The 25786-nt window shown below is 43.7% G+C and overlaps 1 protein-coding gene across 1 annotated transcript in view; it reads right to left on the reverse strand.

The window, feature by feature from the left end:
- Positions 1-211: 211 nt before the first annotated feature.
- Positions 212-25786, reverse strand: part of LOC148543005 (uncharacterized) — a 189576-nt gene continuing 164001 nt past the window's right edge. The window contains exons 5-6 of the mRNA XM_088460606.1: positions 6698-6834; positions 212-290 (exon numbers count right to left, since the gene is read on the reverse strand). Of these exons, the coding sequence (XP_088316732.1) occupies positions 212-290; positions 6698-6834 (216 nt within the window). The remainder of the gene's footprint in view (positions 291-6697; positions 6835-25786) is intronic.

A 25786-nucleotide genomic window follows, 5' to 3' on the forward strand; every position in this document is an offset into this window, starting at 1 on the left:
TACCCATGGGTGGAGCTTGGCACACCTCTTAGGTGTATCAGGATATGCCTCCTATGGCAACGTGCTACCAGAAATTATTATTCAAAAGTAGGCAATGTTTTAAGCAGGAATCATAGTAACATATCAATGACACAGAATACTCAACTCAAACTTGTCATAGAGAAGCATAAGTTATTTATCTGAATACCTGACTTCAGGACTAGATAACTTATCAGGATGTTCTCATTCTGTTGCGATTGGAATTGGGGAACGAGTTGTTTGCCGTAGTTCTTTTATTGTGAGGATTGAACCTGAAATATGATAAGCAAAAATACATTTCTGAAATGCCTGTAGCTATATCATGGATTTGTGAAAAATACTATCATTGAAGATATTTGCTAATATTATAATGCGAATATTAAACTATTACAGAAAATTAAGAACAATACTTTTTTTTACTGCCTATAATTATAGTAAGGCAACTTTTTATTTTCTTATTTTTTGCACAGTACACATAACCTACAAGTGTATGTTTTGACTGTAGGAGCATTCCCTTTGAAGAACATGCAAACCCCACAGAAATAAACCTAAATTCACAGTGCTGAGACACAATTGTGCTGACTGCTGTGCCACTGTGTATGAATTGCATGATCCCTGCTCACCAACGTATGATGTACTCAAAAAGGCTGCAGTAGTTGGCAAGGTAACTAATTCATTGTAATTAGTCTTAAGTAGATAAAACCAAGGCCATTGACATTTTCAATGTCATAATCATTTGTTTCCTTATGGTTCTCATGGCAAAAAAAATTAAAGGGCATTATTGTGAAAAAAATGTTTTAATGAGGGAACAACCAATTTGCTGTGAAAAACAATAGAATCTAAATTGAGTGAATAGTATATAACTGACCTTTGCTGTCGTATGGTCTTAACGCCATGTTTTGATGCAATAGTTATCAAACAATTACTCTATTTATACTATTTAAGATATGACTGCTGTAAACTAGAATTATGTGGTAAAGTAAAAGTGTTTGTACACATTCATTGGTATATTTACTGAGGGTCGATTTTGGCTTGAATTTATAGGTGATTTTCTGTGTGATTTGCAAATCGGAGATTTACTAAAGGCAAAATCATCTATAAGATCGACTATTAAACTAAACATCGATACTTTCACATGGGATGTAGTTATGATGACATCCAAATCCCGGCAAGGGATTTAAGATAGGCGTCGAAGTACTGACACTTATCGTAATCCTGACGCCGGAACTCTGAGGACGCCAGCCTGAATGAAGTGAAGTCCGGGGGCCCCTTAGCGTTAGCTGTGGAGGTGAGGGTTAGGATTAGGGAGTCTAGCGGGGTTATGCTTGGGGGGGGCAATTAGGTCTAGGCACCCTTAGGGGGAAGGATAGGCTTAGGCACCCCCTGTGAGAGGTTAGGGCTAGGCATCCCCCGGGAGGGTTAGGTTTAGGGAGTGGTAAGGGGGGGATAGGGTTATGCAATAGGGAGGGAAGTTAGGGTTAGGCACCACTAAGGGAGGGTTAGGGCGGCGACAAAGGAGGGTTAGGGTACTTACCTGACCCAGTCTGGATCTTCATCCTGTTGGGCATCCGCTGTCGGCCGCTCATTGGCTGGGACCCACGTGGGCTAAGCCAATGAGCGGCTTCTCCACATGGGTCCCAGCCAATGAGCGGCCGCTAATGTTAGCCGCCACTGATTGGCTGGAGGCCCGGGACTAATATCAACTCTTTCCCACGAGCTGACATTAGCGCACTGTAACAGCATGTAGAAACATGTTATTACACTGTATCCAGGGCACGTACTGGATTTCTGCGGAGAACATCGGGGGACATAAAGGTGAGTATTGGATCTTTTTTAACAGGTAATTCGATTGGATACTTTACGTTGACAAGGGGACGGGAACATCTGGAAACAGGTGAGTATGTGTGTGTTTATGGATGCAATAAAGCTTTATTTTCATGGTGTGTTGTGTGTTTTATTAACCCTTTCTTTACAGGTGAACTACAGGTACCCGTGGGCCCTTAATGCCCCGCATGCTGGTACTGGTGGTTCTCCAAGTACCAGCATGTGGTGGAGGCTTGTTAGGACTTGTAGTTCCACTGTAAAGACAATGATGAAAATTAAAATTTTTACACTACACAGTATCAACCCACCACCGCCCATGGGTGGTGGGGATAGCCCCGGGCTATCAGCCCAACCCAGGGGTGCCCTGGAGAGAGTTACCCCTTTATTGGGGAGGTCCCCAACTCCCTAGGGTTCCCAGGCCTGGGCTGTCTAACGGTCAGGGCTGATGCTGATGCTGGGGCTGGGGGGCCCAGTGAAAGGGCACCCCTGGCTGGGGCATCAGTCCCCCCGTTAGAAAGGGTCCAGGGCTGGTATTAAATATACGGGGTACCTCATGTCAATTTTTTTCTCCATATATTTAAAACCAGCTCTTTCCATGGTGACTGGCGCTGGTCCTTAAATTACAGTGGAACTCTACACATTTTGTTCCCTGTAATGTTAAGAACCAGGACTAGCTGCGAAGTCCAGGGCTGCCAAGTCCGGGCGACCTTAAGTCATTTAAAAAAAAAAAGTATCTATTTTTTACAAGTCTTATCACACAAGCAGCAACCACATATCTCACTGATATGTGCTGGCTGCTAGCTCGGGAGAGATTTGCAGCGAGAAAACACTGCAATCTCGGGTGAGTAATCTCCTGCAAAACGAGTTACTCGGGAGAGATATTTCATTCTGCTTCACTATCGGCAAACTCGTTTAGCCTCAAATCACCTGTTGGTAAATTTGGTTTCAAAAAAGGGATTAAAACACCCGAGTTTTGGCGAGTACCAGCGAGATAAATCACTTCGAAAATCAGGATCATCTCAAATCTTAGTAAATTTACCCCACAATGTCAGTTGCAAATCTGACATATATAGAAAGAAACACCATAAAACAAATGTAGACCGCGCTATAGCTGACAATTCACCAATTGATAAATCACATTTGAATGATCACAGGCAGGCTTCTCTGTATCATGTAACAAGTTATTATACAGAAATTCTAAAAAATTTAAACATGTAGATTAAATGAATGAAATATTGTTAATACCAAAAATATATTGTAACTACCTCTGAATAAAGATATTAGCAACATATAATCACAGTGCTTCCTATCCAATTAATCCTTCTCATCAGCAGATTCAAACTTTTGAATCACCACGCTCCTATTAACTTGTCCAGACTTATTGTCCCAAAAATTGTTATTATTAATTAAACTTTGTGGAGTATTGCTGAACTGGTGCACCACAAGCCCCAGCATGTATTAACAAACTGGACATTTACTGGAAAGATATCCCATGGAATAACTGAGGAAATCCCAAAAATCTATTGTGAAATACTGCAATTAAGGAGAAAAAAATTTGGGAGGGGACAATCAGTCAAGTGTAATTTATCAATTGGTGAATTGTCAGATATAGTGCAGTCTACATTTGATTTATGGTGTAAAAATCTATTACAAAATCGACAGAAAAATCTCCAAATTGACTATTAAAAAACAGGTGATTTTAGCTTCTAAACACCTTCCTGTTGGTAGGAACTTAACTATGATGCCTAATGAAACACAAGCATATGGTGCACTGTGATATGCAAGTCAATTCCTGTTACCAATTTCTGCAGCATAATTCCATTGACCCATTCCTCATACTCAGTATAATCCACATCCACAGGTGACCCTCCTCCAGTGCTGCATGTAGAGCGCCTTTCCAGGGCCATCTTGGATTTGACACAGTATCGGATGTATGAAAAAAGCTTCACACACTGGTGTTTGTCACGTTTTAAATGCCCAATAGGATTCACCACATCAAGTGCTGTCTGCTACATGGCCTGCTTTCTTCTTGAAGATGTGGTTGGGCCCGGCAACCAAATAAGCCTTCAAAGTTAGACAACAAGGAGTTTACCAATGCACATTTCTCCTTAAAGTTAAACCTGACTTTGCGGCCAGATTTAATTTTGCCAAATTGAGGCTCCTCTCCTAACTTGGAGTCCTGGCCCTCTGCCTTCTCCATCACCAACTGGATCCCTCTCCTCCACCTCCCTATCCTCTCTTGCTCTTTTTCTATCTCCATAACAAATAGAAAACAAACTAATACAAAACATAGACACACACACTCCCCAGGCACACACACAGAAACCCTGACAAAGACTAAATAATAAAAATGACAAGACAAAAAATATGACAACAGCAATACAGAAACCGACAGAACAAAACTCTCAGAAATTACTTTTTAAGCACCTGTATGAAATTGGATACATTGAAATTGCTGGCCGACGAGATCCCGGGCGTTGATATACTGACGCCGAAATTCCGACGCCCGGCATAATGACAATGACACTATCCCAAAGACATCAGGATAGCGACGCCCGGCAAATTGAGCACTAGCATACCAACCACCGGCATCCCGAACAAAGACACTGTGGGTAAGTATTAGCTTATGCCTGGGATGAGGGGTTAGGTTTTGGAGCCTCCCCAGGTGGTTTAGGGCTAGGCACCCCCCCGGGAAGGGTTAGGGTGCGGGAAGGGGTGTTAGTGTTAGGCACTACTGGGGAGAGTTTAGTGTTAGGTATCCCCCGGGAGGGTTAGGTATAGGGTGCGGGAAGGGGGCTTAGGGTTAGGCACCACTGGAGGGAGGTTAGGCACCCCCCCAGGGAGGTTAGGGTTAGGTACCACCAAGGGAGGGTTAGGGGGGGAGAGTTAGGGTACTTACTGGTCCCTGTCGGGATACTTCACCATCGGGATTCCAGCGTCGTTATTTCATCTGCTGGGAATCCATCCACCGGCAAATCATACCCAACCAGTATGAAATCACCACTCTACTGCTAAACACTCCTCTCTCCATAAAACACCCTTTTAATTTGTTTGATTGTGTCCTAGCCTTTTTATAATCAGCTTGTGTGGCTTACAGTGCATGTGGTATGTTTTGGCCAATAGGAGTACATACAGTAAGGAAGTGTTTGTTAATTTTGAAGGTGATTTTATAGGTGATTTTGAAGTGCACATTCCAAATCGACCATATTTGCAGTCTTAAAAATCGACCCACATTACATTTGCTTATGAAACAATTCGAATCTTAGTAAGTTAGATATTTATCCAGTGATTTATACAGTCGATTTTGAGTCAAATTATTTAGATAAAAATCGACTCAAGATTGACCTTTTGTAAATATACCCCTCAATGTTGCTTTTTGTGTACAAATCCAATACTTTCTATATTTGCAAATGAACAGATTACATGCATATAAATGCTGCACAATGCAGTTATTGTTAGGATAATGCTAAGCTGTTAGCATGGACTGCAAACAAAGAGATTATATCCATCTATATAATGTTATTCCATGGACATTTTACATATCCTAGTACGGAAGTGTTTGCAAATAATAGAGAGCAAAATAAACAAATTAGCGCAACTAAAGTATGAATTATAACTTGTTTACATATTGCAATTTAGTTATTTTTATAGTAGGTTTATTTAAAAGCATTTAAAGAATATGTCAGCCTTTATATTGATCCAATTTCTTAAAATATCTAGTCCTGTAGAATTTGACATGCAGCTGTTGAAAGGCAACCCTAGTTAAAGTGTAGCTAAAACTTTGCACTTTGCCCTCACTTTAACATAGTGTTAGAAATGCATTTTGCATCTTAAATCTTCACTGTAGCATAACTTACTGTGCACTTAATCGGCATTTCCATGGAACTTAATTGAAATTTAATATTTCCTCTTATGAATGCAGCTTGGCAAGATGCTAAGTAACCAAATGCTAATCAGAATGTGTGTGTGTACAGCTTGTTATTATTTACTTAAGAAACGATGACTTCAAAAGAAACTTGAACTGCACCAAACCATTTTGCTCATCTCCATTGATAAGTAAATATCTAAAGCTTGCCACACACTAGACCAACTTACATCCAACCATCCAACTAGTTGATTGGTTGGAATGAAAATCTGGTATGGTATTAAAGCAAATGACAATCAGCAATTTGCTCCCAAACGCCGGAAAATGGACAAAAACTGTTGTTTGAAAAATTTGTTTAGATTAAACATTTAACAAACTTGTCTGACCGACCATTTTCATCTGTTTTCTGGCATTTAGGAGCAAATTGCTGATCATCAGTTACTCCCATACGTTACCAGATTTTCATTCCAACCAATCAACTAGTTGGATGGTTGGATGAAAGTTGGTCTAGTGTGTGGCCAGCTTTACCCTCCAATATGACCCCTTCCATCAGGTACTGTACAAACACTCTGCTCCTGGACTTCCCACCTAATGTATGATTGCAGTCACATGTGTTGAATCAGGTAATTGATGAGACAGGAGTTTCACCACAGGTGCCTGCAATCATAAATTAAGAAGGACGTTCAGGAGCAGAGCGTTTTGCACCTAATGGAACAGGTCATGTTGGAGGGTCTTTAATATAAGGATAAATACATAAAATAAATGAACAAATTGTGTGTGTGTTTAAAGAGCAATGGTATAATGAGGGAACACTGTACCTTATATAAAGATTAGAAAATCAAGATGGATGTGTGTAATCCTAAAATGAACTGTATGCTACATTACTACACATCTATTTCTTCCCACCCACGGCCTTCAGCTAACAACTCAACTTTACTGCCTGCACTTTACAGTTCTTGATAGACAATTGCTCATAAATGTCAGACTTACCCAGTGGCACAAGGGAAATATTGCAGCCAATTCACTACTGTGTAGCTTTGCTGAATGTATGTATGGTACCTGATCATTGGAGGGTAGGGTGCACGAAATACAGGTGAGGCAACTTGCTGATTGTTCAATGGATGAAACTAGCAGAAATAGAAGAAATCAAATTAAAATGAGATTTTCATTACAAATTTTCAACATAAAAGTCATCAGTAAGGCTGGGTACACACATAAAGATTTTCTGTCCAACCAGCCAACTAGTTGATTGGTTGGAATGAAAATCTGGTAACGTATGGAAGTAACTGATGATCAGCACTTTGCACCTAAATGCCAGAAAATAGATGAAAATGGTCGTCAGACAAGTTTGTTAAATGTTTGATCTAAACAATTTGTTCAAACAACAGTTCTTGTCCATTTTCCGTAATTTGGGAGCAAATTGCTGATTGTCATTTGCTTTCATACCTTACCAGATTTTCATTCCAACCAATCAACTAGTTGGATGGTTGGACAGAATATCTTTACGAGTACTGTGCCATGAGTTTAGTTGTCAGTCTTTGTACAAGCCAAGGTAGTTTAACACTTTTACACATTTTTTTAACATTCTTCTTTAATAAACATAAGTGATTGTATTAGTATTCATGCCCATCCCTCTCCCCTTCCCCTTCTGGAACTATTATGTGGTAGAAACACCTTACTCAGCAATTATATTTTAGCTCTGATTTTATTTGTGTGTCTATATGTTTTGCACATCTAAAAACTGGAATTTAAGTCTATTCCACAGTTACTCAAACTCAGTCCTCAGGACCCCAAACAGTGCATCTTTTCCATGCCTTCACACAGAATCACAAGTTAAATAATTAGATCCACATGTGGATCTTTTATACTGTGTTAGTGAGTAATTAATACACCTGTGCACCTGATGGGTGACCTGCAAAACATGAACTGTGTGGAGTCCTGAGAACAGAGTTTGAGAACCACTGGCCTATTCTGATTAGCAAAATTGCACAAGCACTGTCATGTTGGATGGTGAGCGTTGGTGGATGATTTTTAAATGTTGCCACAGGAGTTTAATGGGATTGAGATGTGGACTTTTACTAGGTCGCTTCAGGATATTAACCTTTTTGTGATAAACCACTCCAGTGTGACCTTTCCTGTATGATTTGGATCATTGTTATGTTGGAAGATACATTTTCTTAAAATTCCAAGAACTCTTGTAGATTGCAGCAGGTTTTGTTTCAGGATTTACAATATCTGTGCTTTGCTCCATCCATTGTCTCCTTTTCATGAGAGTAATATGGATGCATCACTGTAACATGATGCTGCTACCTCCATGTGTCACTGTAGAGATGGTGTTTTCACTATGATGTGCAGTGTTAGATTTTTGTTTTTCGGAAGGCTTGACACCTAGCAACAGTAGGTGGGTTAGGCAGCAAGCCTCCCGAATACCCTGGGGCATAGGAAAGTGAAAGAATTTTCACTCCCTCTGCCCTGATTATTGAGCTGCAAGAGTTAAGTCACTATGTGAAGAAAACTGGGCATAACAAATGACAGTGGATAACAGTTTGGCATTTGTCTGCCACACCTGCACTAGTTAACCACCTAGATCTGCGGGTATTACTGATGTAATTAAATGTTTGACCAATGATAAGAGTTGCTCTGCTAATAGCCTTAAGAAGAGTGAGCTTAGATGCCACCAAAGAATCTAGGGTACCTTTCTTAACATACGATGTGAGGGGTCATTTTTCTTTTCTCCCCCACTATAGAAAGCCAAAGCTGGGTCAACGTTAGGTAAATAGAGCAGGTATGTCTGGCAACACCGTGTAGGACTAATTCATCTTCCTTAATAAAGGCGAGCCAGGCAGTTAGATGTTCCCAAATTTGTGATTGGAAGAGACTTTGGGGGTCATTCAGACCCGGTCGTTAGCGCCGATGCGCTGGGACCGGGTCGATGGCCCCCCACAGAGCATGCGCACGACGGCGCCGGCGCATGCGTGAGACCCGCTACGACTGACAGCGCCGGTCGTAGCGGGTCTCAATCCAAAGGGGGCGAGCTGTCGATGTTGATTGACAGCTCACCCCATTTGGAAGGCGGGCTGGGGGGGTGGCAGCCCAAACGGGGGCGTTCCCATGGGAACGCCTACCGTTTGGGGGCGGCCCCACTGACATCACTAGTGATGTCAGTGGAGAGCTTCCGGCTCAGACAGAGCCGAAAGCTCTCCGGGGCTTACGACAAGGGAGACCCTACCCTAGGGTCTCGTCGTAAGCCCCGATGGTCACGATGGTCTTGACCATTGCGACCATCACCTTAGGCGGCATCACCTTACCACCGCATAGAAGAAAATTCAAGACGTCCTCCCCTCATTCAGACTGACCGCACGCTCTGTGCGACTGGCTCTGAATGAGGTCCTTTATCCTTTTATATATAATGTATTCAGATGAAGATGATGAGGAAGATAGTACCCTTTTATGGGCTCTCTTCCGTGAAACACTGCCAGCAGCAGAGGACATTCTGAATTAATCTGTCACAGAGACAGAAACTGTGTTCTCCATTGTTTGCTGACAGAAAAAATCTGACCAGCAGTGCCTGTGCGCGTGCACGTGACCCCCAAGTGTGCACAGCTCAATGTTCAGGGCAGAGGGGGTGAAAATTCTTTCACTTTCCTCTGCCCCAGCGTATTCGGGAGGTTTGCTTCCTAACCCACCTGATGTTGCTAGGTGGCAATCCTTTTCCCTAGAACAAATCCAGTTTGCAGGTCATAGATTCCTGCAAACTAGTGTTGTGCCAAGCGGAATCAGTATGAATGACCGCCAGACGTCAGCCCAGTGGTTCAGATCCCGATGCCGTTAGCCCGATGGGTGAAAATCCCAACAGTGCAGGTAAGTATACCATCCCTACCCCTCTCCTCCCCTAACCCTCTCTTAGGGGTGCCTAACCCTAACCTCCCCCTTAGTGCCTAACCCTAACCTCTCCCAATGAGTGCCTAAACCTAACCCCACTCCCCGCACCCTAAATCTAACCCTAACCCCCCCTAGTGCCTAAACCTAACCCCCCCTTTCCCTAGTCTAACCCGGGGGGATACCTAACCCTAAGTCCCCCAGGGGGTCCCTAAATCTAACCCTCCCATCTTCGGCTGTGTATACACACCCCTGGCAGAGGACGATCGGTCAGGCATCCTCTGCTGTTATGGTGTCGAGATTAACATAGGCATCGGTATTTCGACGCCTATGTTAAATCCCTTGCCGGGATTACAGTGTCGTGATTGAGACCGGTGACCATACTGGTCTCATAACTACATCCCTTGCCAAGCATAGCACTGATGCTGAAGAGTTCAATTTTGGTCTTATCGGATTATTAAATCTGCTGATGTCCTTGCATCTGGTCCTGCCTCTCCTTCATGGTGGGCATCTGATTGGAGCCCTCCTTAGATGGCCACAGCAGCTGTGGAGTCCCTTGACAAGGCCTCCAGATACTTCTGGTGTTATATATAATCAGCTTATCAGGGCAGGCCACCAGAATAAGTACTTTAACCCACTGACTCCCAGTGCTCTCTCTGTTTTCTCCACCACTGCAGATGGCCCTCATAGCTTCGCCAGCAGTGGCTACTGGATCATATGGCAGGAGTGCTCCACACTCCTGCCTCCATGACCTAACCATCCCTCAGGCTTATACCTGGTGGCACTGGTCTAACTCTGTAATCTGGAGAGTCAGTACTTACAGATTCCAGGGCTGTGGGCTTCTCTGGCTGGAGCTTACAGTCATGTGGCACTCTCTTCTGTCATCTCTTTGGCCCAGTTTTCTTCCCATAGTGACTTACTATTGCAGTGTTCCTACACCACACCCCTGAGCCTTGTTAGCAGTGACTTGACTATAATTGCTAGAGCTCCACTGCTAGCACTTCTATCCATGCACAGGGCCCCTTTTTCCTTTCAGATGACTTCATCAACCACCTTTCTTAACAGCTTCATGGAGAACTTCACTCTCCAACAGCCTTTGTGGTCTTCTTATTTTACGTACACACCCATTTGCCTTGTTGTTGTACAATTGGCATCAATCACCATACCCCTTAATTGGTGGAGAAGGACAAGAACATCACACAAAAAAAAAATTAGTGTGGCAGAGGGATAGCTCACCCCACCTTGATTCCCCTCCCCCCCCCACAAATCACTGGCTCCATCTCCTACCCTAGATTGTACATCCACCTCTGGGGGCACTGATTTTCAGATGTTATCTTTTGAGAGGTTGGTTACATTATATTTTACAGTATATCAAAACCCTCACCACCCGTAATGACTTACCGATGCTGGAATCTAAGGTTCAACATACTTTACTCCAAGAAGTGACTACTTACCAAACTGATTGGAGGAGAGCATGGAATCCATACAGTAGATGATTGCCTCAATCAGCTTAGGTATTGTAGTTCTTAACCAGGCATTGGAACTTTTTGCCTTGAATTGGGCCCTATATGTGTCCAGCAAGTCTTGCCTTCCCATCAGCAAGGATCAAGATTAATGGTTCCCATTTGTGGCACTTGATATCAACGATGCCCTTTATCTTTTCTGATATCTTTTATGTATGGACTAGCTGATGCGCCCAGTTAGTTCCCAGTGTGTCTAAATGCATAGATACTGCTTTTCACTCTATTCAATACATCATCTGAATGATCTTTACCTGACAAACCAATTTAAATTTTCCCAGTCAATTGAGGGATGCCTCACCCCATAAACCATTCAAAAATATCGTGACACAAGTTCTGGTCCAAGGTGCAAATTTTTAATCTGTGTGTAATTTCCCATAATTCCTTTATTTCACTTATATGTTTGCCGATATATGCCCTAAACAGCATATGCGATCACTTACTAGCACACTTTCCAACTATCATTGTTTTTCTTATTATATGTTGTTGTGTATTTTTATTGTGAGACACTGAGCTACTTTTCCTTAAACAGCGGAGGACACCTGTATAGGAACTTACAGATCAAACCCATGATACATTGGGCCTGATTCAGAGGCACTCGCTATTTGCGATCACATGCTCTGAATCAGGGCGGGGAGGATTAATTTTTTTTTTCCTGTCCACTCGCAAAGCTGTGGGTGCCCACTCACAGCTAGTGCGAGCAGGCAGGAGATGGTCGCGATTATCGCGACCATTAGCCTTGCGAGGAGACCCTGTGGTAGGGTCTCAGGTCTCGCAAGCCCAAGTAGACTTCCTGCTCTAATAGAGCAGGAAATCCACTACTGACATCACTCGTGTTGTCAGTAGGGCCGCCCACAAATGGCAGCGTTCCTTCGGGAACACCTCTGTTTGTTCAGCCACCCCCCCTCCCCGCCTACAAAACGGGGCGAGCTGTCGATCAACATCGACAGCCGCCCCGTTTTGTTGCGAGCCCCAGAGCGAGTGATTTCTCACTCGCTACGGGGCTTGCGCACGTGCGTTGCACACACCGCACGTGCGCACTGGCCCACCATCGACCCGCTGGCAAGAGCTATGCGCTCGTGAGCGGGTCTGAATCTGGCCCATAGTCCAAACCGCTATCACTGCTGCATATAATTTATAGCAGCTATTGCATTGCCTGGACAGGGAGTACACTGTGTTGCATATTAATGTGAAAACATTTCTCTGGATCTCACAACAGGATACTTTTTTATAAATGGCCAAAGCTCATGTGTCTTTATTCAACTATATATTTGCTGACATATATGCCTTAATGGCACATATGATTACTCACTTGTACTTTTTCTAATTATTATTATTGTTTTGTTGATGGTATGTTGCAGTATTTGGTAGATTATTGAATTACCCAGCACCTGATATGCATACAGGATATAAAGGTTTACACCTGCAGCTGTAGTAAGAAGTAATTGCCAACCTCACATAAACCACATAAACCACAAATAACTGCACTGGTGTATCCTAATTAGAAAGTTAACTAAATAGAAATCTATTAACTAAATTTGCTGCACAATCAACATCACACTATTAAAGTCAAAATATTACAATTATTAATAACACATAAACAGTAAATAGAGCCTGATTCACTACGGACCCCAACTGCGATTACACATGCAGTTCTGCTGCGAGAATATGCTAATGTCTCCAATTGCTCATCCGGCATAGAGATGCCCACTACCACTTTTGCACATTCATAAGACCTCGCAATCCTGGGTATACATTGGTAACATCGGACCCCCAAGCAGAATTACAGCAGGTCCTGGCCTGTCTCAGAAATTGCATCTCTCGTCGCACGAAGTATGAGTATTCAAGCTGTGAATGCTATTGCAGTGGCTAATTTATGCATGCCCAGGAAACGGCGTTCAAACGGATAGGAACGTTTGCATTTCTCCGACCACTCCCCCGTCACCACCCCCAACGCTGACATCCCGTCACTCTATACACTCTACACACTATACTCCTTGACTATAGGAAATCTATTTTACACAACTGCTAAATTTATGATGGCTTGGGAGAGGGAAATAGGTTGGGAGTTCAGTAAGATGCATTTGGAGAAAATATTTTCAAATACCCATGCTCTTTGCGCACATTCACTCAGGAAACGTTTTACAAAGTTTTTACCTGATGGTTTAGGTTTCCTAGCCTGCTTCATGGCATGTTCCCTGGAGTCTCTGGTTCCTGGTGGAGGTAGGAAGAGATTTTGGCCAGCAATGCCATCCTTGCTCTTATGATAATGCAGCAGGAAGCGTCACACCTTTTGCATGCATTAATGATCCGAGCTGCATCCATGGATGCAGCATTGAATCATCTGCATGATCCTCGGCTGGCTATGTGACCATGGGTTCATGCAGCCAGCCACTGCAGATGAGGGAAAGAGGCCAGGAAATCAGCTGATGAAGATCATGGCCTCTTCCCTCCCTCCTAACACCTCCCCTCTCCCCGCCCACAAATGGCAGCAGATTTTCAAACACAGTCTGTTACCACTCTGTGTTCTATCATGCAGGACCTGTTCTGCACAGGTGAGATCCCAAACTACAGAGGCACAGGAGACACATACTGTATATTGCAACCTGAATTATAGTAAACCTATTGAAGTGCAACATGGTTAGAGGTAAGCAGTTCAATAAAATACTGTGTGATACTTGATTGTGCTGCTTATCTAAATAAACCATGCACCATCTATCAGCTCTGTAATAGACTTGTAGTGTGCTAAATACCTGTATGAGGTATAGGTATATGTCCACAGTGTGTATTGTGACAATCTATCTTCACATTCAATGTGTATTATAATTTGGAAGGTGAGATATTTTTGCACAATTGAAACAGATACCAATAACATTAGTCTACTAAAGAAGCAATGCTAACCACTCTGTCACTGTATTACATTTGTTACAAATTATAACCACCATTCTATATTTATATATTTGCAATCTCTCCAATTTGAGGCCATTTAAATATATTGTACAAATAAAAATCTATTTTGTAGAGATGTGCAGGTTTGTATTCCTGGAATCCGAACACACAGAAACTCAAGGAATCAAACTGAGCCCTGGCTTGTGTCTTTCCGCCAACTTCAGGTACCAAAATAAGGAAAAACGTCATCCTCCCAGTATCAGATGTTACGTGTTTTAGATTCGATAAAAGTCAGTCCCCCAGTGATCGCGAGCGCCATATCCTCCTGGGATCAGATCTTACGTGTTTTATATTCGATAAAAGTCAGTCCCCCAGTGATCGCGAGCGCCATATCACACAGGACATCGGAGGGTTAGGGTGTGTGGGTCAGGCTGCAGTGCAACTGTGATTGTGATTAAGGGCTGTGGGCTACTGTGTGTCACACTCAGTGTCATCATCATCAGTGAAGAGATGTGGGCTGCAGTGTGACTGTGACTGTGATTAACCGCTGCAGGCTACTGTGTGTCACACTCAGAGTGTTATCATCATCAGTGAAGGACTGCGGGCTACAGTGTGACTGTGACTGTGATTAACGGCTGCAGGCTACTGTGTGTCACACTCAGTTTTATCATCATTAGTGAAGGGCTGTGGGCTGCAGTGCGACTGTGACTATGATTAACGGCTGCAGGCTACTATGTGACACACTCAGAGTGTTATCATCATCAGTGAAGGACTGCGGGCTGCAGTGTGACTGTGACTGTGATTAACGGCTGCAGGCTACTGTGTGTCACACTCAGTGTTATCATCATCAGTGAAGGGCTGTGGGCTGCAGTGCGACTGTGACTATGATTAAGGGCTGTGGGCTACTGTGTGTCACACTCAGAGTGTTATCATCATCAGTGAAGGTCTGTGGGCTGCAGCACTCTGACTGTGTCAGTGATAGGCAAAACATAATTTTAAAAAAGGACAGGTTCAGGCACTGTACTTAAATGATAATGTTCCGGAGGTGCCACAATTACTTACTGCAGCTTTACTAATAGTGCTGTGAGTCGATATGGATCAGTCGATAGAAAAGCAGGAGCAGCAACCCAGTACTAGTGCTGTGGCTGTTGTCAGTCATGATAGTACTTCAACATCTTCTAAAGGTGGTCCAGGGGACACAAAGTTTAAGAAATGGCACCTGAAATCTAAATATTTTACGATGTTAAAGAAAACATTACCTCTAATAATAAAGAGAATATTTACTGCCAAAAAATTAAAAATTGCCAACATGGCATACACCACATATAGTGGCAAGTAAAGACTCAGGCCACGGACTTTGTTAGCGAGTGGTGGCCCTGCTAGTGCTACTGCTTTTTCATGCATTACAAGAATGGATATTGTGGAAGTTAGGGCCAAACGCAGTCAGGCATCTTCTTCTGTAACCTCTTATGATGATGATGCTGCAACACCTTCTTACTCTGAGTCTAGTAAAGCTGTCACCTCTAAAACAGACAAATCAGTAGCCAAAAAAAGAAGAACACTAAGGCTGAAGAAAACAAAACTGTGGGTTCACAAATCCCTGGGGAGAGTCTAGGGGTGTCCACATTAGCTTTGTGTGAGTCTGACATTTCAGACATTGTACCCATACAGACGCCTCCTTCCACCATTTCTGCACCCTCTATAAATCTGGGAATGAGCAGTACAAGTAAAGATGAAGACATAATCAAAATTGAGGATGTGGTAGTGCAACAGGAGGATGAGGAGGATATTTGTGTACTAGCTGTCGCTAATGAGGATATTGATGATGAGGATGTTGTTTGTATAAGTCAGCCACTAGTGGGAACAGGGAACAGTTCCTGCTCATAATAAAAAGACAGCCATTGTCATGCCTTGACATAAAGTAAGCCACCTCTTGAGTGTGGAATTATTTTTACCCAATTCCTGACAACATTTGTGATGTCATCTGTACCATTTGTGAGGCCAAAATTAGTAGAGGTTGGCATGTTAATCTACTAGGCACCTTCTTTCTGTTCATCACTTGCAATGAGTTTATTCAACTTATTTAACAAAATTATAATAATTTGTAAAATAATAACAAGCAGTCCAGTATCAGCTGCTGTACCAGCACATGCAATCTCTTAATGTCTAACACCCTCATCATCAAACTCCACATTAATGATCTGAGATTAGTTTGTTGTTTTGTGGGGGCCTAAACAAACCAAGTACTTGGTTTGTTAAACTGTGTATGTCCTTTTTAATATACAACAAAAAGGTGGGTGGGAGGGCCCAAAGACAATGTCATCTTGCAGCACTTTTCTTTTCATAATGGGCAGTATTTTTGAGGAGCATTGAGGACAGTCTTTTTTGCATAGATAAATATTTTTATTGGCTTTTGCTCAATATATTACTACATATTTTTAAAAAGAAAATAATAATAATACAATGTTAATAGCCAAGGATTCTCGATAAGGGTTAGAGTACACGTCACAAATTAGGAGGCTGACCTGATGGCCATACTACCCCCTCTTCCCTCATACATTTTCTTAGTCGATCAAACAATTAAATTAACTAACTAATAAATCCTTCCTTCCTTTACCTGCTTTCTACTACATAGATACTCCACCTCCAGTTCCCTGTACTGCCCTTGGGTCTCTAGTTCTTGATTAATGAAAAACATTTATATTTCCATGGGGTCATATAGTTTATTAAACTGTCATCCTTTCTGCCACTGCTGTGTTGCAATGATTCATAGATGTGTTATAGTCTTTTAAACTGCCATGTGTTTGTACCACTGCTCTGATGCTTAGTTTAGCCAGCCAGCCTTTGGACAATATTGTTGCACAATATTGTGAACTTTGAGCTGGTCAAAATTAACTGGAAGTGAATGTTATTGAGGTTAATAATACTGTAGGAACAAAAGCTGGCCCAAATGACATGATATTAGCTGTTTTTATATTTAAAAAAAAAAAATACATATCCAAAACCAAAACATGTGAGGGTGGTTTTGCAAAACCAAAACCAAAAAACGAAGATGAATCCAGATCAAAACCAAAAACACGGGAGTCTGTGCACATCTCTACTATTTTGCATATAATGTGAATATTATTTACTATAGTACTGCATCTACTGTATTACTGTATATAGCAGTGTATATAGAAAAAGCAGTTTCATGGAAGTACAGATGTATCCTCATACACCTAGACTCAACATGCCATACAGCACAAGATGCCCAGAGAGACTGAGCCGCTCTGAGAGATGTAGTGTACAGTTTTTTTCTGTCATTTTTGCATCTTATTCGCAAAACAAAAATGCAGCGAAACACCACTCAAAGTGTACTAGAGATGCTAGGCTGCATCTTGCATTAGTTTTAAACACATGCAAAGTCACAGATGAAGCACAACATCACTTGGGATGTGAAAAATCCACGGCCACTGCATCATATCACTTTGTATAAAGATTTAGGGGTAAATTTACTAAGAATCGTGTCTGGTCGAGATTTGCCGTTTTGAACCTCGATTTGCCTTGCTGAAACTCTGCTTTTAGGCTTCTGAAACACTGGAATTTACCAAGAATTGTGTTTTGCTGAGAGTGTTTTCCGATGGTGAATGTGATCAAGTTTTTTCACCCAAGTTTGCAGTATCTGACCACAGCCAAACACTCCCAAACAAGCAGCCTGCACATATCAGTGAGATACAGTATGCCAAGGCTGCTTGTGTCTCTTTAATGTGAATAAAGGGTTAATTTTAAAAAAAATTAAATAAGATTCCCTCTCCAAAATGCATAACCAGCCCCAGGCTGCTCAGCCAGTCCTGGTTCCTAAAAGTACAGGGGGAACAACGAGCAGGGTCCTCCCGTATTTTAGGAACCAGCACTGGGTTGCTGAGTCAGTCCTGTTTTTAAAAATAGGGGGAAACAAATTGTGTTTTTTTAAAACCAGCACCAGACTCAAATCCAGCCGGGGTGTAATGCCACGACCAGGGGGCCCTTTCACGGGGTCTCCCCGGCCAAGCATTATCACCCCAACCTGGTCAGCCCAAGCTGGAGATCTCAGGGGGTGGGGATGCCCCTAATAAATGGGTCCCTCCTCTCCCGAACACCCCAGGCTTAAGCCGAAGCCCGGGGCTCTTCCCAGCACCCCTGGGTGGTGGGTGCAGGTGTAATAGTATTGAAAATAGAATGACGCTATTATTTTTACAGTGGAACTGCAGGTGCCAGCGTGCCTGCCCTTTGGCACTTGTGGAACTACAAATGCCAGCAGACGGCCGGCACCCATACCCCCAATGTGAAAAAAATAGTTACAAACAGTAAAAATGTATTACATAATTATTACACTCACACATACTTACCTGCTGCCAGATGTTCGGTCTCCTTCTCCAAGTAGAAATCCAATGGGTTACCTGCAAAAAAAAATCCCATACTCACCTAAGTCCTTGCGCTGGTCTCCGTAGCATCCAGGGGTCTTCTCAAAAATAACAAAACTAGACCCGGAAAAGAACGGACTGTAGTGATGTATGTGTGACCTACCCAACTATTGACTGGAGTCCCCACATGTACACTGTCAGAAGCCGAAGCTGCCAGCCAATCAGGGGCCACTAAATGTAGTATTTTTTTTTACAGGTAACCCATTATAATTACTATTATTATCATCATTTATTTACATGGTGCCACAAGTATTCCGCAGCACCAAAGAACATAAAAAATTAGTGGCTTACAGTACAATACAATACAATGCAGGACAAGATCATGGATAATATACATTGCTACATTAGCAACCATAACACCCACATAAGCAGCAGAGCATAAGCAACCAAGTGTTAGGTGCCCTAGTGGGGAGTAAGAAGTAGATGAAAGTAAAGTAGGGAGAAGCACAAGAGGTTAGAGGGCCCTGCTCGTAAGAGATTACATTCTGAAAGGGAGGGACAGACAAACAGGTCTGACAAAGATGGGGTAGACGGGGAGGATGGAACATGTAGCAGCAAGTTAGGATGAGAGCTGGAGGCCTTTAATGAAGTAGTGGGGCTTGAGAGCCCATTTGAATGATTGTAGAGAGGTGGAAATTCTGATGGGGAGAGGGAGAGAGTTCCAATGGTGGGGAGCAGGGGATCAGGGGAAGAAAAGTATATCTGAGTATCATCAGCATAGAGATGATCATAGAGGTCAAAAGAGCTGATGAGTTCACCTAGAGAGGACGTATAGAGGGAGAATAGTAGAATTCCAAGAACAGAACAATGGAGAATACCTACTGTAAGAGGCTGGGGGGGAGGGGAGAGGAGTCATGAGAGGAAACAGAGAAGGATTGGTCAGAGAGGTAGGAGGACAGCCAGGAGAGGGCAAAGTCACATAGAAAAAGGGAGTGAAGAATTTGCAGCAGGAGAGGGTGGTCCAAAGTTTTGAAAGCAGCAGAGTGGTCAAGCAGAATGAACAGATAGTAGTGGCCCATGGATTTGGCAGCAAGGAGGTCGTTGTTAACTTTTGTGAGGGCAGTTTCAGTGGAGTGGATAGAAGGGAAGCCAGACTGAAAAGGGTCAAGGAGGGAGTGGGAGGAAAGAAAGGTGGTAAGGTGGTTGTAAACAATATGCTCAAGGAGTTTGGAGGCAAAAGGGAGGAGAGAAATGGATCAGTAGTTTTGACAATGCCTGATGAGAGGGAGAGATTAAGGAGCAGGTGGAAGGAGAGGTAGTGGAGGAGGCGGGAGGGGATAGGGTCAAGGGGGGAGGACCATGACTTCCTCTCCAGATATGGGGAGAAGGATGTCAGAGTTGGTAAAATGGATGGGGTGGGGTTTTCCAGGAAAGGAGAAGATAGAGATGCTGGGGGCTGGTTGGATATGATGTCCTGATGTATGGAGTCAATTTTAGATGTAAAGTAGGTAGCAAAGTCAAGGTACGGTGTGTGTTTCTTTTGGTTTTTTAACTACACTTTACAGTGGAGGTACAGGTGCTGGCCACCTGCTGGCACTTGTAGTTCCACAAATGCCAAAGGGCAGGCACACTGGCACTTATAGTTCCACTGTTAAAAACAATAGATTAATTCTATTTTCAACACTATTACCCCTGCACCCACTGCCCAGGGGTGTGGAGAAGAGCTATGGGTTTAATCTGAAGCCTGTGGTTGCCCGGGAGAGGGGTACCCCTTTATTAGTGGGTACCCTGAGATCCCCAGCTTGAGATGACCAGCTTGGGGTGATGATGCTTTGGCTGGGGAGACCTAGTGACAGGGTTCCCTGGCTGTGGCATCACTGGCTGGATTTGAGTTTGGTGCTGGTTTTGAAAATAGGGGAATCCTATGCAATTTTTTACCCCTATTTTTAAAACCAGGACTGTCTCAGCAGCCCAGTGCTGGTTCCTATAATAAAGGGGAACCCTACTTATTTTTTCCCAAATATTTTTAGGAACCAGGACTGGCTGAGCAGCCCTGGGCTAGTTATGCTTTTTGGGGAGGACCCTGTCATGACCAGGTTTCCTGGCATAGGGGATGATGGGTATTACCTGTGAGGGTGCTGTGGCGTGGTCCTTCCGGTGGAGGGGCTGGTGTCTGGCGGCAGGCATTGGCTGTGCGAGGTGTTCTGCAGGCACTGTGTCATTCTGGCTGGGGTAAGCCTGGTGGTGTTTCCATTCCATTCTGGTATGGACCACCATGTTGCTTCTGGTCATGTGACTTAGTTGCTCCAATATTGGCATGTCACATGCTCTCCCCGACCATTCACGATCCTGCACCGAGTACTTAAGGGAGTTCAGAGCTCCCCATAGTTGCCAGTGCAACGTGTTTCACAGCACATGCTGTGAGAGAGTTCCTGTACTCCTGAGACCTGTCTGTTCCCTGCTCACCTATGCTCTTGCTGGATCCCAGCTTCCAAGCAGCCTGCATTGCTCTGCCTGCTCCCAGTCTCCTGCTGGAACCACCCTGCACCTTCTATTAACCCACTCCCTGCCTAAAGACATGAGTGTGCAGTTAAACCTGTCCCTACACTGCCTCCAGTTACCTAGCTCTCTGCAGCTATCCAGTTTCTACACTGAGCTATCTCAGTACTACTCATCAGTTAACCAACTGCTCCTACTATTCAACTACTCCATAACCTCTCTGGATTTCATCTCACTAGTATCAATTTGTAACCTGATATCCTGTCTGCAGTCTCGCAGTAACCATTTGGATTACAAATACTTTTTATTATTTCTGTCAGTACCTGGACATTACCTACTCTTGCTTCACTTCAGTTTCAAGTCATCACCTCCCCATCTATATTCAGGACTTTATATTAACAGTGTACATGTCTTCAAGTTCACCCATTAAAAAAACCCACTTTTCACTTTAAGTCTGTTCAGGTGTCTGCTCCTGTTACTACCCCGGTCCACAACAAACTCAGGGCCTGATTCAGAGCCGGACGCTCTTACCAGAGCACTCGCTCTGAATCAGGGCCCTCCTACCTAAACTTGGCCTCTTGGAGCGGCCTCTTGGACGCTCGCATAGCTGTGGGTTACCACCCACAGCTTATGTGAGCGTCCATGATGATGGTCGCGATGGTCCATCTCGGTGACTGCAAGCCCTGGAGTGATTTTGTCTCTATCAGAGCCAAAATCACTCCCACTGACATCACTAGTGATGTCAGTGGGGCCGGACCCAGACGGTAGGCGTTCCCATTGGAACAACTCCGTCTGGCAGCCATGCCCCCGGCATGCCCACCAAAGGGGGCGTGCTGTCAATAAACATCGACAGCACGCCCCCTTTAGTGCAAGACCTGGAGCGACGGCTTCCCTGTCACTCCACGGGTCTCGCACATGCGCACGACGGAGCTCCCTGAATCAGGCCCTCAGATCCTAGCAGACCCTATGTAAGTTTCTTTACAAATTAACCCTTAAAACAATATATAGAAGCAGAAAAATAAAAAAAATGCAGCAAAACACGCACCTTAGGAGGTGGTCTATTTGAAACTTCTATTTAGGTCCGAGTATGCTACACCCATGATTGTAAACACTATTCTTGGTAAATTCATAATTTGTTTACTTTTCAGTGAAAGTATCTTCAAGTTTGGCTGATGGTCAGGCCTGGCAACAGGTGGGGACAAAGAGGACACATGTACCGGACCCTGAGATTGTGAGGGGCCCCGGCCCCTCAGGTATCTCAGGAACCCAGTTAATGTGGCCCACTTGCTTAAGCTGTATTCAGCAGGGCACAGAGACAGAGTAGAGGGAGGCAGGCCACCGGCAGCCCGGAATAATAAAGTTTTTTTTTGTCCTGGTGCAGCGCACATGACATCATGATGTCACGCCACTGGGTCAGAGAGGAGATGGATCCAAACCTCTGGGGAACAAGAGCAGGCTGCATGTAGTGGTGGCTGGGGAAGAAAGTCACAGGTCAGACAGTGGTTGGGGAAGCTGGAGATGAAGTAGCAGTTGGGAAGGTGATGAAGAAGTCACATGACTGGAGTGGCACAGGGGCTGGGACTGTGAGAAAAAAGGGGCTGTGGCTGTGAGACTGGGGCTGGGATTATGAGGTACTGGGAGGCTGTGAGACACTGGGGCTGTGGCTGTGAGACACTGGGGCTATGGCTGTGAGACACTGGGGATGTGAGACACTGGGGCTGGTGCTGTGAGACCCTGGGGCTGGGGTTGTGAGACACTGGGGCAGGGACTGCAAGACATTTGGCTTGGGCTGTGAAACACTGGGGTTGGGGCTGTGAGACACAGGGGCTGTGGCTGTGAGACACTGGGGCTGTGGCTGTGAGACACTGGGGCTGGGGTTGGGAGAAACTGGGGCTGGGGCTGCAAGACATTTGGCTTGGGCTGTGAAACACTGGGGTTGGGGCTGTGAGACACAGGGGCTGTGGCTGCGAGACACTGGGGCTGTGGCTGTGAGACACTGGGGCTGGGGCTGTGAGACACTGGGGCTGGGGCTGTGAGACACTGGGGCTGGAGCTGTGAGACACTGCAGCTGGGGTTGTGATACACTGGGTGTGGGGCTGTGAGACACTGGGGCTGGGGCTGTAAGACATGGGCTGAGGCTGTTAGACACTGGGGCCTGGGGTTGTGAGACACAGGGGCCAGGGGTTGTGAGATACTGGGGCTGTGAGACACTGGGGCTGGGGTTGTGAGGCACAGGGAATGAAGCTGCGAGACATAGGGGCTGAGTTTGAGGCTGACAGACAAAGGGACTGAGGCTATGAGACATAGTGGCCAACCTGCATGTACTGCACCTACTGGGAGGGAATGGGGGGGCCCCAAAAACATGAGTGTGCCGGGCCCCAATATTTCTGCTGCCTTCCCTGATGATGGTGTATTTAATCGTGTTTGCAATCTCACCTGACTTTTTCAGTGTAAATAGAGAAATCTCTCCCAAACTCACCCGAGTTTGTCTTTAATAAATTTGTGAGTTGAAAAAAATGCCTAAACACACCCGAGATTGCAATCGCGACCAAACACGATTCTAAGTAAATTTAACCCTTAGACTCATTCTCACACGGGTGTACAAATGACGCAGAAGAAGAACATTGTAAATTAAAAAGATGCTCAACGTGGCTAAGACGTCCGGGACCTGGTGCACTGAGTGGAGCTGTTTGGCGTTACTGAAGCCACAGTTTATGAGGACACATCTGTAGATTCACATTACAAAAAATATTTGATGATGTCATAATGACACTTCAGTTCCTAAATTGGCATTTATATTTCTTAATGCCAAATTGGTCAAGACATTTGTCACCATTCTTTTAATGGTGGTTTTAAAATCTATTGTGTACTTTCATACAATAAACTATTAAGCGTGTTTTGAATAAATTATTTTGTACAAGTCCCTATAGTCATATGAATTCATTATATTTTCACAATACTTAATTTAAATAGAATAGTAAAGTAATTAAAAGAAAGTACATTATTAATTAAAGCTTAAACCTTCAGCGGCAAAGCTGATACTTGGAAATGAGTTGGGCCCTGGCTAAAGAGATTTCAAACTCTTGATCTATTCTAAGGGGTATATTTACTAAAGGTCGATTTTAATAAATTTTGATTGATATAAAATAATGAAAATTGATCCACATCAATGTTGTGTTTCTGGGGCAAAATCACCCATTTACTATGAGACAAAATTGATTACAATTGTCCTTTAGTAAATATACCCCTAACAGAGGAGCAGGGGTGCCAAGAGATGTGGGGGAGTGGGTCCTAATTACCCGAGCTAGTTGGAGGGGCCCGGGTCCACCGTCATCCCCACCCTTCCTCTCACCAGTCAGCAGTCCAGCACACGCTGCTGTGTGCTTGCTTGCAGTGGGACCAAGGAGACTGCTGCAGCAGCAGTCTCCTCTTCTCTGCATGTGCAGGAGTGGCGGTGATCTATCTGATCATGCCCCACCCTGGATTTGCCTCTGGCTGAAGAGGTTTGTTTCTTTTATTCTATGGGGGGGTGGGGGGCATGGGCCGGCTCTCTGCGGCCCTGCAGAGGAGTTAGAGAACTCACTTTCCAATATATTGTGCTACATCACTGTCCAAACTCTTTTTAATTGGAGAATGAAATTTGAGCACCAGACCATACTATGAGTTATATGTGTTCGGAGGTTTTGACAGAAAGAACTGCTTAACAGTTGCATGATCTCAGAACCGTAACTAGACATTTTGGTGCCCTGTGCCAGAGAGAGCATTGGCAAACCCCTACCCATTTTTTTAAATAGGGACATAAGATAGTGCACCTGAAAAAGGGCCATGGCTTCATGGGGAAGGGCCAGGTAAGAGATAGAGGAGGCCAGAAGATGCTGGGGATAAAAGAAGAGGAAGTTATAAGTGAGAATGGTAATAAACAGGAAAATTGACAGGCCCAAACAGCGCCCCCTGCCCTGCGGTGCCCTGTGCCATGGCACTGGTCGCACTACCCTAGTTACGGCCCTGCATGATCTCAGAAGGCTTAAATGAAAACAGAAAACATCTAATAATACTTGAATTATAACACCAGTATGAAAAGAAAAGAAAACCTGATAAACATTTTTGCTTCATACTCTGAAGTAAGAAGAGAAACAGGTTAATGCTTAGGGATACTATACAGTATATACCTAGCTTATATCTGGCATAACTTATATACTGTTAATAATAATTTTCCAGAGAGGTTAGTCTTAAAATAATTCACATATCTGTGTATATTGGTTCTTTAAACTGTATGGAACTTTCCATTGTAGAGCGACTTGTTTCTAATAGGATTAGATACTGTGTACATCTAGGACTTAGAAATGATTAATTTCCAAAGCAGTGAACCTCACAATATTTGTGAATGATTGCTAGCTTGACAAGGACTTTAATGGCAGGTACCACTGTTTTATCATGCTATGAATCGCAGTGTAATCAGTTTGGCATGCTGCTCTTAGTGTAATAGTGATACCTCAATGACACCGAGCTGTTCAGTCTATAATGATGTTTACATCAGACTATGTCTTGTCTGTGATGAGCTTTCAATGCATTACATAGGAGTGTACAGAAGTGAGTTGTGTGACAACAGATAAACATAATATTCACTACAGCTTTTACCAATATAAATACGAACCATAATACTGCTAATTTCTCTCTATAAGTACACTCTCAAAAATGTCTGCTGCAGTAATAACTCTTTTGTGTAATTGAATGAGGTACTACGCAAACTACAGTATGTATTATTTTTGTACATGTGTATTACTTCTTTTCAATTAGGAGTACTGGGCATGTGTAGGGGGTTATTTAACAAGACATAAATATCATTCATAACTGCATATCATCCTGAGGTTTGTGTTGAAGCTGGAGAGCACTACTGCACAAACTTCATG

The sequence above is a fragment of the Taudactylus pleione genome, unplaced genomic scaffold (genome assembly GCF_031769625.1).
Source record: "Taudactylus pleione unplaced genomic scaffold, aTauple2 ptg000007l, whole genome shotgun sequence".
Taxonomy (NCBI): Eukaryota; Metazoa; Chordata; class Amphibia; order Anura; family Myobatrachidae; genus Taudactylus; species Taudactylus pleione.